The sequence below is a fragment of the Diabrotica virgifera genome, chromosome 10 (assembly GCF_917563875.1).
Source record: "Diabrotica virgifera virgifera chromosome 10, PGI_DIABVI_V3a".
In the NCBI taxonomy this organism is placed as follows: domain Eukaryota; kingdom Metazoa; phylum Arthropoda; class Insecta; order Coleoptera; family Chrysomelidae; genus Diabrotica; species Diabrotica virgifera.
In genome coordinates, this window is record NC_065452.1 from 120,298,337 (window position 1) to 120,316,922 (window position 18,586).

The following is an 18,586-nucleotide window of genomic DNA, read 5'->3' on the forward strand; positions in this document are numbered from 1 at the left end:
GTCGTTAGCGACCCCAAAAACCCCCGAGTAATTATTTTTGACTAATTTTTTAATAATTGTTTAGCCGAAAACTCCACAAGAGAGGTAAACAATAGGTATCCTGGGCACCAGGTACTCCTAAAAATCACTTCCGATATCATATTCGTTGTTAACGGCCCCAGAAACCCCCGAGTAATGATTGTTGACTAATTTTTAATGAATTTGCCGAAAACTTCACAAGACGAGGTAAACAGTAGGTGTCAGGTACTCAGGAGATCACTTTTGCCGTCATATTCGTTTTCAACGACCCCAAAAACCCCCGAGTACCAAAATTGAACTCATTTCCGCCGATAATTGACGAGTTCTGAATTTTTTAAGATATTCTTCTTTAGCGGCGAATCGATTGAGGGTAAAATTTGATTGATCCCCGCGCATGCGCACACCGACAGTATGGTATTAGTTGTTATACGGGCTCTGATTGGGTGTTGAAATTTTGAAATGATCTGTCAATAATTGTTCAATATGGAGGTTATCGGTAAACAAAAATATTGTATAATATTAGTTTTTATTGATGTGCGGTCAGAAATAAAATCAAATTTATAATTATAGTGACTTTTTAAATAGTTTTGAAAAGCCGCAAGTACGTAAGTCTAAATGTTTCAGTTGGAAATACCTAATAGTTTCAATACCTATCTATTTGGAAAATGTAAACAAAATAATGTAGTCACCTATTAGTAGGCAATGCTTTAATAATTTACATAATCTGATTACGAACAAACTTTCTACAAATATTCATCTCATATATCGTTTTCTTACTCTATATTTTGTTGTATTTTATTTCGACAAAAATCAAACTAATAATTTTATTAAATTCATATAAATTTATGGTGTAAACGTTTAGTTTGTGTATATTCCCACATGACGTATACGAGAGTTTAGTGCAGTTTGAAATGGCGTCAACTTTCGTACGGCGCGGTAGACGTGAAGTGGGTTCAAGCCCCAAGCAAGTTATTATTTTTTTATTTTTTTTATAGATTTTATGATTGTAAGTATATTATTATATAATTTTTGAAGATATTCTTCTTTTTTGAAAGTGGTAGATAAGAAAGTTAGTTTGATTTTTAAATAAAATAAGTACAAATAACCTTTTAAGTATATTTACTTCGTTTAAATTACCTATTATATAATAGAAGAATATCTTCTTACGTGCGTACAAAGTACACACACATTGTTTTTTTATTGTCTGTTTGAGATGCACTTTAAGAATGCATTTTTTGTATGCAGTTTTTCAATATTATATCATGGCTCCGATTCACAACGTTTTCTGGTGCACTCACGAATCGAATGCAAAAAGAATGATTAATATCCGTCTTGTCCTTTTTTTTTCGGAGGTAAGGCCGATTTTAGTGCTTTATTGCTTCGTCTATAAAAATTATACTTATTTTCATAGATGATTTTTTCTTGAACAGATTAACGGATTTCGTTAATTTTATTATTTAAGATTTTTCTTTGATATGTACAGAAGTGGGCAAAGGTTTACTCAAACTTCTATGTAAACTCATACCGGGTGGAAGAAAAGAAATGTTTTTATTATAATATTAAGTTTGAGACACTCTGTAGGGAGGACAAGGTACAAGTGTGGGTATAAATAGAAATAATTGTAATGTAGTCTTATGTTTTGTGAACATTTCGTTTTTTGAATGTATCTGATATCTTTAGAAACAAAGAAAATAGACGGAGACCGGCCCTGGCAAGGTATGGTGAAGTTGTACTGATATTGTACTCCTAGTTTTTACTAAAAACAAGTGGTATTATTAAATAGTTTTTTAAAATTAAAGTGTTTATCTACTAGATACTACTACGTAAGTCATCTATACGTAATTATTACTTTATTATTGTGAAAAGAAAACGTCAAATAATAAATATACACCACCGTTCAATCATTTTGTGAGGTTAGCTAGCATGCGGTTGGTTTGTCACTTACCAGAGCCGGACTGAAGCTTTCGCCACCGCAGCTAAAATGACTTCACACAATGTAAACACACCTTCCGATCTAACCAGTCCAGTAAATCAACGTTCGAATATCACAAACAGTTATGCATCAGCCGCTTCAAACTCTTTTCCGAGTAAGACCCAAGCAATTGTATTTAGTTGTATCGATAATGCTAAACTGCAGGATTATTTAATTCCGTTGGGCACAATAATCAACCCAAAAAATATTATTTTTTCATCTAGATTATCTCATAATAGAATCTGCATGTATTTGGCAAACACAACCGTAGTAGATAATTTCATGCAACAACATGGCTCTATAGAAGTACTCGGCGAAATTGTAACAGCACGGAGACTTGTCTCTCCAGCAGAAAGACTAGTCTTGTCTGGTGTCTGCCCGTCAATTCCTCATCAAGTATTAGTTGAAGAATTGCAGAATATTGGTTTAAAGCTTATTTCCCCAATAACATTTCTGAAAATTAGCTCAACTCTTCCCGAATATAGTCACATATTGAGCTTTCGGAGGCAAGTTTATGTAAGCCCTATAACATCACCAATTCCAGATTCTATTCTAATAAATTTCGACCAAACACCTTACCGCATATTTTTGTCACAAGGTACACTCACCTGCTTTATTTGCAAAAATACAGGACACATATCATCCCAATGCAATAACAGTTCAGTAACGGAATCAACTCATATTGATTCAAACAATGAAGTACCAAATCAAACAGATCCAACAAGTATATTACACAAGTTACCAAACACTCAGCAGTCATCAAGTTATGCATTATCAAATCCGAGCATATCACCTACACCTACAAATCTCCATGACCAAGAAATTACTAATACTCCTACTTATAGCAACACTTTCAGTCATCCACATTCAGCGTCAATACCGTTTTCACAAACTCCTAAAGCAATATCCTCCAATCTATCAGCACCTCTTCCATTAGATACAACTGCAGAAAACTCAAATAAAACTGATACATCACCACAATTTTCCGAAACAACCATTTCAACCAATCTTACAATCAAAACTTCAAGCTCGACTTCTGTCATTACCAATGAGTCTGCTCCAGTACTTCCAAAGGTAATAAAGCCACAACAGCTAAGTGAAAACTCTAATATCACTTGCGAAAACGCAAGTTCTTCCATAAAACGCAGTATTGGTGAGATCGATACTCCTCCTTCAGACTCAGCAATTTCATCAGAAAATCTGTTTGCAAAACCCAAATCTTCTAAACCAAAAAAACCGCGCTCATCTAAAGTCCCATCTACACGGGAAACTCTTGAAAATTTTATTGATAATTATACCCCACCATTCGTTTTAAATTACCACCAATTGTCCTTACTGATTGATAATGTCCAAGGCTCCCCCGACACTATTAGCGTCGTTAAAGAATTTACAACTGATATGCCTGGTTTACTCTATCTTTTACAAAGCAGCTATCAATATGCAAATGATAGATCTACAAAAACTAAGTTTACAAAACTTCAAAAGAAACTTCTTAACCATTTAGGGAAAGAGATTTCTGACTTAGACAGTGACTCTTCTGTAGATAATTGCTCAGTATCATCTAACTCCGAATCTGTTAACAACATTCTACTCGATACTTCAATGGAACATTGATGGATTTTTCCATAGTCTCCCTATGCTACAGCTTCTTTTATCTGAATATTCTCCAGATATTATTTGTCTACAGGAGACAAACTTAAAGACCAATCAGTTGTACAATTCAAAACATTTCACTTGTTTCCGCAATCCGAAACATCCTTTTGAAAAGTTGCTAAAATACCAGCTTTCCCAAGCTCATGAACATGGAAGAAGCGTTCAATTTGTATGGGTTCCCTCACACGTCGGAATAACAGGAAATGAAGAAGCTGACAGGACTGCACGAGAGGCAATTTTAAGTGATTTTTCGGAGCCGATAGACAAGTGTGTTTCTAGTGACTTAAAAGCTTATTTTAAAAATAAAGTGTTGTGTTTGTGGCGAAATGAGTGGTCTCAATCTAATTCTAAGTTAAATAAAATAAAAAATAATGTGTCTCAGTGGTTTCCATCGTCGCGCAATAGACGAGAACAAATTGCGGTTGCGCGTTTACGTCTAGGACATACCAGGTTAACGCACTCTTACCTTTTCACAAAGAGTAATCCACCTATATGCGATCAGTGTAACGTCCGATTAACAGTCGAACACTTTTTAATGGTTTGTAGTAAATATGACCAAGAAAGACAGCGCTACAAGATCCCAAACGCTCTACCACAGGCTCTAGGTCAAAACTATTCCTGCGACAATATAGTTAATTATCTAAAATCCATAAACATTCTGTACAACCTGTAGTTGTTTACTTTTGTTATTTATATTTTGTTCCGTCGCTAATAACCTTTTGGTGGATGCGACTTCTTTTTCTAATAAAAAAAAAGAAAATAGACGGTTTTGTTATTTTACATGACGTGTTTTAACTGAAACAAAACTAAAACAAAACAAAAACACAAAGGCGCATAACGTTAACAATTCTGGTCGACACCTTAAGAGTTATTTGCCGACCAGCTGAGCGGTATGCACAGCGCAACTTAAGAGAGAAGAGATTGTTTAATGGAGGCTCTTGATGTTTGCGGTGGGGGGGAATTTCCTTGAGAGTAGGTACGGATTTGGTGTCTTTACGTAGAGGATCTTTAAATAGCGAGAGGTACATTACACAAATTTTTTTTCTTTGTACACTTTGTTCCTTTCGCGCTTTATATAGGAAATAATTTCACCTTAGTGTATAATAAAAAATGGCCTCCTCACGTATCGCATGTCGTTATTTCATATTTAAGTCAATTAAATATTCAGATAATAAATTGGCTCCCCTACAGTCTCGACATGACTCCTATTGACCACTTATAAGTTATTGTCGGTAGACAATTAAGACTTCGTCAGCCCTTTCCTGTTTCCCTGCAAGATATAGAAACTATGGTTACTGCTATCAAACAGTCTGCTTAATATCCAGCATGCCTAGGCGATGTGAAGTTGTTATTAGAATAAGAGGAACAACACGCGATATTAATTATTAGTTTACGTTATGTTTTTCTGTTTTTAAAGTCTTGGTAACTGTTGTTATTTATTATTGGTAGTTTAGTAATTTTCAGTTAAAACACATGTTAAAGAGTAAGACCGTCTATTTTTTTTTTTGTTTTATAGGTATTATAGAAATTCAAAAAATTAAATATTCACAAAATATGAGACTACAACATAATTTCGATGTATAACCTTTGTACCCTTTTCTCCCTACAGGGTGTCTCAAACTTAACATAAGAAAAACATTTCTTTTCTTCCACCCGATATAAGTACAAAAAAGAAGTTTGAGTAAACCTTTGCACATCTGTGTAACTAACAAAGAAAAAATATAAAATAGTAAAAATAGAGGAGTCCGTTAATCTGTTCACGAAAAAATAAATTATGAATATGAGCATAATTTTAGGAGGTGCATAACTTTGGAGCCAGTTCTATATTATATTCTAGTTAGAAATACGTCTACAAGTACATTTATAGAGAAAAAATAAAATCAATCTTTTACACTGCGCGTCATAGAAAACGGGCACCCTAAAAAATGGGTCATTTTTTATGTCGCGTATCTCCTAAACCTTTTGTCCGATTTAAGTGATTTTTTGAATATGTTATAGCCCTATTCTTTGTCAATATTCCTGTAATAATATTTTTCAAAACAGGTAAATTTTCATTGTATACCGGATGTACGAATCAAACTGTGTTTTTTTTCCCAAAGTTCGCAACACCCTGTGGAATATTCTAGCATTTATAAAATACATAGCCTCATGTTTTCTTAACATTCTGTTTTTTGATTCATTCGCTTATGTTGGATAATACAAAAGTTATGTACTTTAACAACTGGGCATGCTCTTTATCAGTACAGGGTGTTTCTAAAGAAGCACGACAAACTTTAAGGGGTAATTCTGCATGAAAACATAATGATCGGTTGCTTTATAAAAATATGTCCGCAAATGCTTCGTTTCCGACATACAGGATGTTGAATTTTTTCTTACAAACTGACGATTTATTTATTGCCCTAAAACCGGTTGAGATATGCAAATTAAATTTGGTGGGTTTTAAGACGTAATTTTTGAACATTTTTTGACATAAAATCAAGAATTTTTTATTCACCATTGGCGGGCATACGAATAATATGATCGGTCATATTACCCGTATGCGCTCCAATAGTGAATATACAATTCTTAGTTGAATGTCAAAAAATGCGCAATAACCATCTCTTAAAACCTACCAAATTTCATTTGCATATCTCAACCAGGTTTAAAGCAATAAATAAATCATCAGTTTGTAAGAAAAAATTTAAGATCCCGTATCTCGGAAACGAAGCTTTTGCGGATATATTATGATTATAAAGCAAACTGTCATTATTTTTAATGCAGAATTACCCCTTAAAGTTTGTCGAACTTCTTTAGTCCCTAAAACCCATTAGACTTATAACACCCTGTACTGATGAAGAACATGGCTAGTTGTTAAAGTACATAACTTTTGTATTATCCAACATAAGCGAATGAATAAAAAACAGAATGTTAAGAAAACCTGAGGCTATAGTTGGGTTTTAATTTCTGTATTTGATAAATGTTAGAATATTCCACAGGGTGTTGCGAACTTTGAGAAAAAAACACAGTTTGATTCGTACACCCGGTATACAATGAAAACTTACCTGTTTAGCAAAAATATTATTACAGGAATATTGACGGAGAATAGAGCTATAACATATTCAAAAAATCATTTAAATCGGACAACAGGCTTAGGAGATACGCGACATCAAATATGACCCATTTTTAGGGTGCCCGTTTTCTATGACGAGCAGTTTATATAGCTTTGCAGGGTGGTGTTACGATATTGTAGTAATTTTTGTATATATTCACACCCTTATATGGGTTGTAATATTCTGGTAGCTTCAGGCAGCCCAATAATTAATCCATTGCTCCCTTCTCTTTAGTCACTATCCATATGGAGTATAATTGTCAATGGTTCTAATGTGTCTAATGTGTACCCTCTTTGTTTTGTTTCAAACAGCAGCATAAAATTAGTATATTATAACCGTTCACTATTTCTGTAAGGTTTAGTAAAGCTCCTTGTTAAAAACTGATTCTAATATTCCAAGTTCCTTTTATTACCACATTTTTAATTCCAATATTTATGGAATATACTCTTTCTGTCTATCCCTTTCTTGTGCTTGTTTAATTTGACTCTTCCCATGTCTATTTTCATAGATTGATTTTGTTCTATTGCTTGTTTTTTCACTACTCTCGTATAGAAAATAATCATGCTTTTGACATTGAAAATGTACAGTTTATAGAAAAAGAACAGAACTACAACAAAATATGTATATTAGAACTGATTCACATAAAGAAAGATAAAAATTGTATCAATAACAACACCAATATCAAGTATCTCTTCAATATAATGTATTACAACTTTTTGTATTGAATTTATTAAGTTATTAAGTTTATTTAATTTATTTTGTAAATGCACCATTAGCAGATGTTTTAAATACGACCCTGCACCGGCCTTGTTTTGAAATGCCTACCATGTGCCTTTAGGATCAAATATTACGTTTAAGTGTATTATGTAATGTTTATTAAAATGCTTATTGAAAATGGGGAATAGCCGAAACGTTTAAGCGATAATATGTATTTTATTTATAACAGACAAACCCAGGATATAAAGAAGTTTCTATTTATATAAATATATATGAAGATAATATTAGTGTAATCCTGAAGATTACCCGTTACATGTCATAATCTCAATTGCTTTATAAAAAAATAATTACTTTATCCAGAGTAAGGTTGCTTTTTAATCTTGTGATGTTTATTCTGGCGAAATAACGTTATTCTTTTTAAATTTCAGGTTGCCTGGATAAAGTCTGACACAAAAGCCATTTTGGCAATACACACTCATATGGTGGCTCAGAATCCTCGTCTTTCTGTAACACACAATGGACACAACACGTGGAAACTACACGTATCTAATGTACAAAAGAACGATTCGGGCACATATATGTGTCAGATAAACACAGACCCTATGCGAAGTCAGGTAAATTATATATAAAAGAACATTTATATTTCTTTTTGTGAACGCTGTAGATTCCTAGTTTTTGGTTAATTTAAAGTAAGGTAATGTAATATGGTAAATGTAAAAAGAGAGGCGTCAAATTGTCTTTTTTTATATATGTAAAGCACGTAAAAGGACATTGTTCTTTTAATCAAAATTTCTTCTACAAAAAATTCTTGATTTTTCTTATTTTTGGAGTTACATATCGTAAAAAATTATCGTATTAAAATAAATTGAAATAGACATATTTTAGTATTATCACAGCAAAGAAGCTATATAACATGGTTGTCCAAAGTGAAAGATATTGCTGTTAATCAAATAAGACATTCTCTATAACACAATTTTGGATATTTTTTTAAATTAAATGGAATAAACAAACTCAGTAAAAATGCTTTTCTATTCGTAAAACTTGTCTACAAAAAAAGGTCAAATCAACTGAAGGGAAGTGGTTCGATGAAGAGTGTCGTAACATAACAGACAGAAAAAATAATGCATATCAACGATTACAACAACGACATAAAACAAGACAGGCAGAGGAGGAATATAGAATGCTAAGGAGGGAAGTTCTAATTGTTCTAATAACAAAAAATAGAAAAACAATGGAACGAATGTTAAACGAATTGGTAATAGAAGGAAAAGTAATGGGATTAAAAATAAACCAAGAAAAAACCAAAATAATGAGATTTGACAAAAACTTTGAAAAGAGAAAGGTTAGAGTAGGAGAATACACTTTTGAAGAAGTCGAAAAATTTAAATACTTAGGAATATTAATAACAAACAATGGAGAAAGAGAAACCGAAATCAAAGAAAGGATTATTACAGCAAATAAGAGCTTCCATGCAAATAAAAAATTACTTAAAAATAAGTTATTGAGTAAGAAATCAAAAATGAAAATATACAAAACAATCATTCGACCGACGATGATGTATGCAGCAGAAACTCTTAGCATGACAAAAAACAAGAAGAAAACCTTAGAATACAAGAAAGAAAAATACTAAGAGCAATACTAGGACAATAAAAATAAGTGACAATGAATTTAGACAAAGAACGAACCTTGAGCTACTGGATGAAATTAAGGAAGATATAGTGTGTAAAATAAAACAGCAAAGAGCAAAATGGCTAGGACACATATGGAGATCCGGATCAACTACGACGATATTCTCAATATTGGAATGGACACCAGCTGGCAAGAGAAGACGTGGAAGACCAAGATCTACATGGTTACAAGAAGTAGTAAGTGATCTCAACAAGGCGGGCATACGACATTGGAAAGAAAAAACCAGAAACAGGAAAGAGTGGAGAAAAATCACCGAGAAAATTAAATAACGAACATGAGGACTGATCTACCTCAAACCATAGATCTAGAGAGCGTAAGCGGCGTAACCCCTAAAGGGGTGTTTAGCCACTATATATATATATATATATATATATATATATATATATATATATATATATATATATAAGGAGGGAAGAGAAGAAAATAAATCGCACAAAAAAGAGAACACATAAAAAAAGAACTCCAAGAAATTGAAGAATTAAATAAACCAACAGAAACCCGAAAATTCTACCGAAAACTTAACAAAAGCAGAAAAGAATTTAAACCAAGAACAATAATGTGCAGAGACAAAGAATGAGATATGAAATATCTTCAAAGAATTCAGTTACCAGACTGAAAAACAACAAGTCACCCGGATTAGACAATATTAGTGCAGAATTAATAAAAGAAGGCGGAGACTCCCTATTGAATGCGATACACGAACTAATAGTGAACATATGGAATAATAAACAACTGCCACAAGACTGGAACACCGGAGTAATTATTATACTACATAAAATTCTGTTATAACCCGACGTTATAACATCCATAAAGATCGGACGTCTGCGCTGGATGGGCCATGTTGAACGGGTGTTGGAGACCGAAACACCAAAACATATAATGAGTAGTGTTGCCAAAATGCAAGACCAAGACGAGACTTAGAGAGTCTTGGTCTTGGTCTTGGTCTTGCACCAATACACTTGGTCTTGTTCTTGGTCTTGGTATTGCACTCCCGGTCTTGCTCTTAGTCTTGGTCTTGCAGCAAGAGTCTTGCAAGTCTCGCAGTTACCCACTAGCATGTTGCTATTTATTAAACGTTACTTTAGATCTTAGAACAACGTAACAGTATAGGTACATTTTCAGCTTGACTTAACACTCAGGATGAGGCAGATAACCTTGCTATTAGAAATATCTCGAGAACTAAAAACAACAGAATCATGAAAATTGGAATAGGGGGTTTTGAAGAGTGATCTATTTAATGAAAATATTTTTATATATTTCCTACTTCAAGTTATACCGGAAGTTACTTATAACTTCGTTTTTTAAAATGGAACACCCTGTATATTTTTACATTTCTCAATTCTCTTCCATGTCTTCTTTCTAAAAGTATGAGGTTTTGTAATGTTATATAGGGTAGTTTAAAAGATAATTTCGTTTTCTTATTAATTTCGTAGCAAATTTCACACCCTGTAGAATTGTAGTTATTTGACATCAAAAACTTTATTTATGTTCAAATGATTTTTAATATAGCTATTGTTAAAAATTATTAGTATGTATATTTAAATGTTGCATTTGATATACAGGGTTGATCGAAACTCGGAATGAGTATTCTGAGTTTTCTTTAATGGAACACCCTGTATTTGAGTATTGTAATGAAATGATATTTTATGGTACTTTTTTATTTCTTAAGCATTCCCTATACCTTATTGCTTTAATTTGTGCTTAATTGTTAATCGCGCCACAATGTTAACTACGTAGGTATTTTGATAGCTCAATCATTATTGGTAATGTTTAGGATCAGTCTAGATTAATGTGTATTCCTAGATTAATATGTGTTCCGAAAAATTATTTGCGATTGAATATGTTTACGACCAACCTAATAAAATTTCACGTATGTTTTGTTGCAATTAATATTTGGCTTGAATCACCAATATCTCACAAACTAAAGCAGTTAGGTATAGGAAATGCTTAAGAAATAAAAAAGTACCATAACATATAATTTTATTACAATACTAAAATACAGGGTGTTCCATTTAAGAAAACTCAGAAAATACTCATTCCGTGTTTCGACCAACTCTTTATTCTAAAATTAAAAATTTAGCTATACATACTAGCAATTCCTAACAATAGTAGACTGTATTAAAAATCATATGAACATAAATAGAGTTTTTGATGTTAAACTTCTACAATTCTACAGGGTGTGAATAGTGGTACAAAATTCACAAAAAAAATTCTCTTCTAAACTACCCTATATAACACTACAACACCTTATATTTTAACAACGAAGACATCGAGAAGAATTTAAAAATGTAAAAATATACAGAGCGCCCCATTAAAAAAAACGAAGTTATAAGCAACATCCGGTATAATCGGAAGTGGAAAAGATCTTCGACTTTCCCAGGTCTATTACGACAGTCAATTCTATTCATTTCCAACGGTTGCCAGTTTACTGCGCCTATTTTTCTACCATCCTCATCTACACCATCCTTTCATCTGAGTTTTGGCCTACCCCTATTTCTACTTTATACAGGTTGTGACATAAGGATTGTTCTAGGAGGGTTGTTTTACTGTGATGTTGCTAGATGTTTTGCCCATCTTAGTCTTCCTATTTTTATAGGAGATACTACATCTCTACCACCAAATATATGTTTATATCTGTGGTATATCTCGTGGTTTCATCTGTCTTGGAATTGGCCCATGTCTCCGAACCATATATGTCAACAATGGTTGTATAAGGGTTTTATATATGGTTATTTTTTTTTTGGCTTAAGTTTCTGCTTCTCATAATATGAGAAGCAGAATGTAGACAACCGTGAATTGGTGACCGATTTCTCTGGCTCTATTGTTGGGTGTTGTTGCCATCATCTTAGTTTTCTCCCATTTACTTGAAGACCCAAGTTCCACCAAGTGAAAGAAGAAATAATATCGACCGACCGCGCAAGACATGTGTTGACAATCTTCCATAGAGGCAACCAGCCGCCAATGAACAAGCAAAATTGTTTTTATGAAGAAAGAAGAATAAGAAGAAGAGGATACCAAGCATTACAGAAACTCCACCACAAACAGTACGTTTATAATAAAAAAAGGTGCAAAAATGTGGTTGGTATATAAACAAATTATAATGCATTTTTCCGGCCATTCAGTATGATGACTAAAATCTTAACAAGTAGTACAAATAATTATTAAATTTATTGCTTTGTCAATTTATAGTTTTTATAGCTGTATATTTTATATATTTATGGTAATACATTATTCATCAGTTTCTTGGAAAGGATGAATAGTTATTGTAACATTGCACACTGTAGTCCAGAGAAATAAGGTTTTTGACGGGACACTTGAGCAGCCAGGTTCCAAATGAATTTTTGGGTACTATATACCTAATACATTATAAATACAAAAATGTCCGTCGCAGTTCGAACGAGAAACTTAGTTATTAACAAATAAGGGTCAAAAATGGCAGTTTTTTCGTTTAAATCGCTACAGTTTTTGAATTTTGGTCCATTCCTTTTTTGTTTCGGAAAGTGCATAATAAGACTAAAATTTTAAAAATAAAAAATATGCTATAACCTTTGCAAATAAAGCCTTAAGACTTTAATATTGCACGAAAATTTGAGTCAAACATTCCATATAATGCACAAAAAATTTTAAAATGATTCGTCAATTAGTTTAAATTTTATTCAATTTGTTTATCGCAAAGAGCTTTTTTTCGAAATGTTATTGTTCAGAAAATAATAATGACATAGCGATTCTGTGGAAAACCACATGCAAGAATAATATTTATGTTTTTAAAGTATTGGAAAAAAATCATTAAAAAGTCGTTTTTATCAGTCCGAAAAAATTTTAGTAAAATAGAGTCATTTTTGGCTTCTAAACAATTTGAATAACTTTGGTAATATTGACTATAGAGTAAATCTACTTTCGGATTTCAAAAGGTGGTATTTTTATACGAATTTTCAGAGAAAACACTTTTTGCCTAGGTTCATTAGGTTCAAAGTTAGCCACTTTTATTATTTAATTCGCAGTTACTTCTATAATATGTACATCAAATTCTCCTGTAACAGTGTTAGTTACCATACTACTCCGAAACGGCTTGGCCGATTTTTATAAAATTTTACACGTTTATCCTGTAGGACGTTGAAGAGGTTTTACTCTATTTTTTACACCCATAAGTTATAAGGAGGTTGCCCCCCTGAATTTTTTTTTATTTTTTTGGACAAAATTATCTACCTTAATTTTGTATGATGTAGAATTAAAAAATACATACAACCCTTAATTTTCACTCTTCTATCACCAACCCCTATTTGTTAATAGCCATCTATATATTTACATCTATAAAATTCTCCTGTCACAGTGTTAGTTTCCATACTCCTCCGAGGCCGCTTGACCGATTTTTATGAAATTATATATGTATATTCGGTAGGTCTTAGAATCGGTCGTAATCTATTTTTCATATCCCTGAGTGATAAGGGGAGTTGCCCCTAACATTTTGTAATGTTAGGTGGGGTTGTGTGTACATAACGTACTCTATAAGACTATGAGTACGTACAAATTAAAAAATTATGATCAAAATCCATCAACAAGTTCCAGCGATACCATCATATGTTTGCAGAATAAGTTTCATTTTTTGAGTGCACGTATTTTAGTAATTCCCCTCCACCGACCACGAATTAATTTCGTTCGGACGCCATTTTTAAAGCTTTATTAACCACTCTGTTGAGGTTCAAAGTTTACTCAAACTTTTACACATAACCTGTATTATCCTCAACTTAAAAATGGCTCAAGTTAGGTTGCTTAATTGTTATAAACAAAGTAGCCGTCAATTAAATAAAAAAAAGTGGCTAACTTTGACCGTAATTAACCTAGGCGAAAAGTTTTTCTTTGAAAATTCGTATAAAAATACCAGTTTTTCAAATTCCATCGTAGTTTTAGCCTACAGTCAATATTAACAAAGTTATTCAAATTGTTTATAAGCCAAAAATGACTCTATTTTAGTAAAATATTTTCTGAGTGATAAAAAGGACTTTTTAATGATTTTTTTAAATGCTTTGAAAACATAACTATTCTTCTTTCATGTTGTTTTCACAGAATTTCTGTATCATTATTATTTTCTGAACAATAACATTGCGAAAAAAAAGCTCTTTGGGATAAACAAATTGAATAAAATTTAAACTAATTGACGCATCATCTTAAAATTTTTTGTGCATTGTATGGACTGTTTGACTCAACGTTTCATGCAATATGAAAGCCCTAAATTCATTTTCGCAAAAGTTATAGCAAATTTTTTACTTTCGAAATTTTAGTTTTATTTTGCAATGTCCGAAGCAACAAATAATCGGACCAAAATTCAAAAAACGCTATTTTAAACCTTGGCTTATCTACTAAAAGAAAATATTATAAATAAGACATTTAATTGCCCTATGTTTACCTGTAGCGATTTAAACGAAAAAACTCTCATTTTTGACTCTTATTTGTTAATAACTAAATTTCTCGTCCAAACTGTGACGGGCATTTTTGTATTTATAATGTATTAGGTATATAGTACCAAAAAAAAACCATTTGCAACCTGGCTACTCAAGTGTCCCGAACATGGTATTTTTTTTCCTTATTTCCCTGGTGTACTGTGTTAAGAGTACAAAGCATAAAAGTTGTCTGCTCGAAAAACAAAAAAGTACCGACAGTACTCAGCTTATCAGTATTTTTTGTTCGGATAATGTAAAATTAAATTTGACACACTCCAGTATTTTGTATATTCTTTAAACACTTTATATCTATTAGAAAAACATTACAAAAAATAAGAAAAAAATTATTTAACAAATCCTGACTCACGATAACATAATATATTTTGTCATTCATTATTGTACTCATTTGCCCTCATTTGCAACAGTAAAGTAACACTTTATTGTACTGAAAGAAGAACTTTACTTTACCTGCTGCGATTAATCGATATTGAATGTAAGTGGCGATGGCAGTAATCGATTATTAATGTGAGTTAACTTACGATTTATGTACTTTAATTATTAAGAATATTGTACAAAATTTACGACATTGTTAATTAAATTTATGCCAAAAAGTGAAATTCTGTAGTATTTTGTAATTATATTCGTATAAAATAAATCAAAACTTGACCGATTTAGTAATTGTTCAATATTGATAATTAAAAATTAAAAATCGAAAGCGGCCATCATGCAAAAGTCATCTGTCATCATTGACATAAAATTTTTATTACGTCTAAAATTTCAAAAATTCTTAAATTCCAAATTGTAAGTAAGTGTTAACCAATATCATATTGTTGGCGATAAAATTTTGTGTGCACCACGTCAGTAAAGACTCTTTATCGAACTCGTCTGTTATTCGCCTCGCTCGCTAGGCTCGCTCGGCTCGTAATATCAGACTCGTTCGATAAAGAGTCACTTTACTGACTGTGTACATAAATAACTAAGTATTATTGTAATATAATAATAGTTACTTATGTACCAAGTCAGTAAAGTGACTCTATCGAACGAGTCTGATATTACGAGAAGAGCGAGCGTAGCGAGCGAGGCGAGTAACAGATGAGTTCGATAAGGAGTCTTTACTGACGTGGTGCATACAAAATTTTATCGCCAACATATATTTTTTTTAATTTAATGTCGTCCGAACCACTGGGGTTATAAACAACAACAATGGAAAATACATATCTAATAAAAATAAAAAGAGATTATAATATTAAGTAAATACATAATGTACTAACAAAAAGTATACCTGAAAAATTTGTGATACAATTAAATCTTTTATTCCTATTTCCATTAAAAACTGTATATTGTTGATATTTGTATTGTCTCTAAGAAGCGCAGATATGTCCCTGGGAAGGTTGAGTTTATTTCTTGTTGGCTGGTATATTTTACAATTAGTTAAGATATGTTTTATTGATATAAAATAATATTTGCCAACATAATTTGATATTAGTTTTAACACTTACCTGCAATTTACAATTTAAGAACTTTTTAAATTTTAGACGTCATAATAATTTCATGACAGTGATGACAGATAACTTGCAAGATGGCCGCTTTCGATTTTTAATCGATAGTTATGAATATTAAATAATTACTAAATCGGTAAAATTTTAATTTATTTTATATGAATATAATTACAAAATACTACAGAATTTCACTTTTTGTCATAAATTAAATTGATAATATCGCAAATTGCGTACAATATTTTAATAATTAAAGCAAATAAATTTAAGTCCACTCAAATACTCGCCATTCGATTACTGCCATGGACCACTTACATTCTATCTCGGTTAATTTGATTAATCGCGGCAGGTAAAGTAAAATTCTCCTTTCAGTACAATAAAGTGTTACTTTACTGCCGCAAATGAGGGCAAATGCGTACAATAATGAATGACTTTAGTGACGGTTGGCGATAAAGTATATTATATTATATTACACAACTAGAAATTCTAATCAATATTATTTTTCCTTATTCGTTATTAAAAAATGTTTATTGCAAACAACAGTGTCTCACTCTCTGAAGGTATTTCTAAGGTCTTTATCTGCAGAGTAATTCTGAGATATAAAAACGAATCCATTCAATGCGTGATAAGCTCAGAAAACGAATTGTCTAATATACTTTTTTACGAAGTATATATTAAACAAAATGTATTGACTCCACTACTACGTAATATTACAAATTACAAGTGAATGATTTTTTTTAACATCTGCATTTTCTCTTATTTGAAATGTGAGCAGAACGAGCATTGCAATTTACAACAAATTTAAATTTTAAATTAAGTCGCAGTTTCTAGAGCTGCATTCCCGGGAAATCAGTAAAAAATGGAAATCCCGATTCCCGGGAATTCTTACAAATTTCCCGGGATTTTCTTAAATATTTTATTTTAAATTATGAGCGGAGATATTACTAACTCAAAATTAATAAATGATTCTGATACAATTATTATCTCTGTTATTATCTCTATTATTATGTATTCCACTTAAAATATTAATTTTTCAATTATATTTTAAACCTTCTAATTTTGGCTTTAAATCAGAATGTATCATATCCGTCAGCATAGACATTCTTCTGTTTATGCGACGATCTGATTCATTTGGAAGTATCCAGAATTATAACATAAATGTAGGTTTTCTTTAAAGACAATCGTAATAAAAGTCCGTTTGGTGTTTAACAGTTTTAATTAATAAAATAGATGACTAAATTATTGACTCTATTAAATTGACGAAATGTAAAAGTGTTGTGTAATTGCGACTAAAATCTTACGTGTTTTTATTCTTACAAAAAAGAAATGTATTTATAGATAATTTGCGTCTAATCAATATAATACCTGTCTTAATTCGCCTTATTACGTCTTATTAACCCTAAGAGCACGTCCGTCGCGTTTATGATGGTAAAATCGACTGAATGTATTCGTTCTCTTTCCCTACGCTAAAACAAACCCTCTTAGGCTAATCTTCTTTTTCCTGTGAAACAACCCAATTAAAATTGGTTCAAAGCATATACCGACATCTTCCAATAACCCAAAACTACAAAAATTAGTCAAGCTAGCTACTTCGCTACTTGTTGATCTTTAACGATCGAAAATAAACACGATTAGATACGCCCACACAGCTGCCCTAAGGGACGGCCGTTCGTTTCGTATTTCTACTAATAATCAAGGAAAAATGATATACAGGAAAATTTAAAATATAAGGTAAACTATTTACAATCCTACATAAATATTTATTTTTAATTCAAATTATGTTTATGAATAATTAGTTCATAGGAAATTTAATACGTTTTTATATTGGCGCAAATCAGCTGACCGGACGTTTAAAAAAATTACTCACTGCACTAAAAAGCATCAGACCTACATTCAACAGAAAGTCTGTTGTCAACTTCAGCAAATTTTTGTACAAAAAAAGAGCCATCCTGAAAGGTCAAACACTAAACAATTTATATTTTTTTACACATATTTCAATAATAAAAACAACGAAAATTCAGATTAAACACAAATTTATAATTTTTCTATTTTTAAAATTTCCTTTAAAATTTTGAAGTTCTCTAAACATTTTTAATTTGTAATCAAATTTATACGTTTTTATACTAATTGCATTGAAAAATAAAAACAAAAACAATGTCTTCTTTTTATTTTTAAATTTCCTGATTTCCGAGAATTCTCGGGAAATCCAAATTGCCAACTCCCGATTCCCGGGAAATCAAAAGGGGCCGGGAAAATGGAGCTCTAGCAGTTTCTACGCAGCAGCTAATAACTTTTTCTTCTTCTTTCAGTGTCGGATTGTTAATATTTGTTGTGTATCTATCTGTTCCAGTTCTTCCGGTCTGCATCTATTGCTCTCATATTTCTGCAATTGTCTTTTAACCTATTTTTTATTTAAATATAACCCACATCAACCTATATCTTAGTTTATTAGTTCCATTCGGTATTACAAAACATTTTTGATAGCTACATATATAAATTAATTTTGATATAAGT

At 31.7% G+C, this 18,586-nt stretch overlaps 1 protein-coding gene across 1 annotated transcript in view; it reads left to right on the forward strand.

The window, feature by feature from the left end:
- Window positions 1–18,586, forward strand: part of LOC114325410 (lachesin-like) — a 1,092,141-nt gene that overhangs the window by 858,579 nt on the left and 214,976 nt on the right. The window contains exon 6 of the mRNA XM_028273477.2: window positions 7,878–8,063. Coding sequence (XP_028129278.1) covers window positions 7,878–8,063 — 186 coding nt within the window. The remainder of the gene's footprint in view (window positions 1–7,877; window positions 8,064–18,586) is intronic.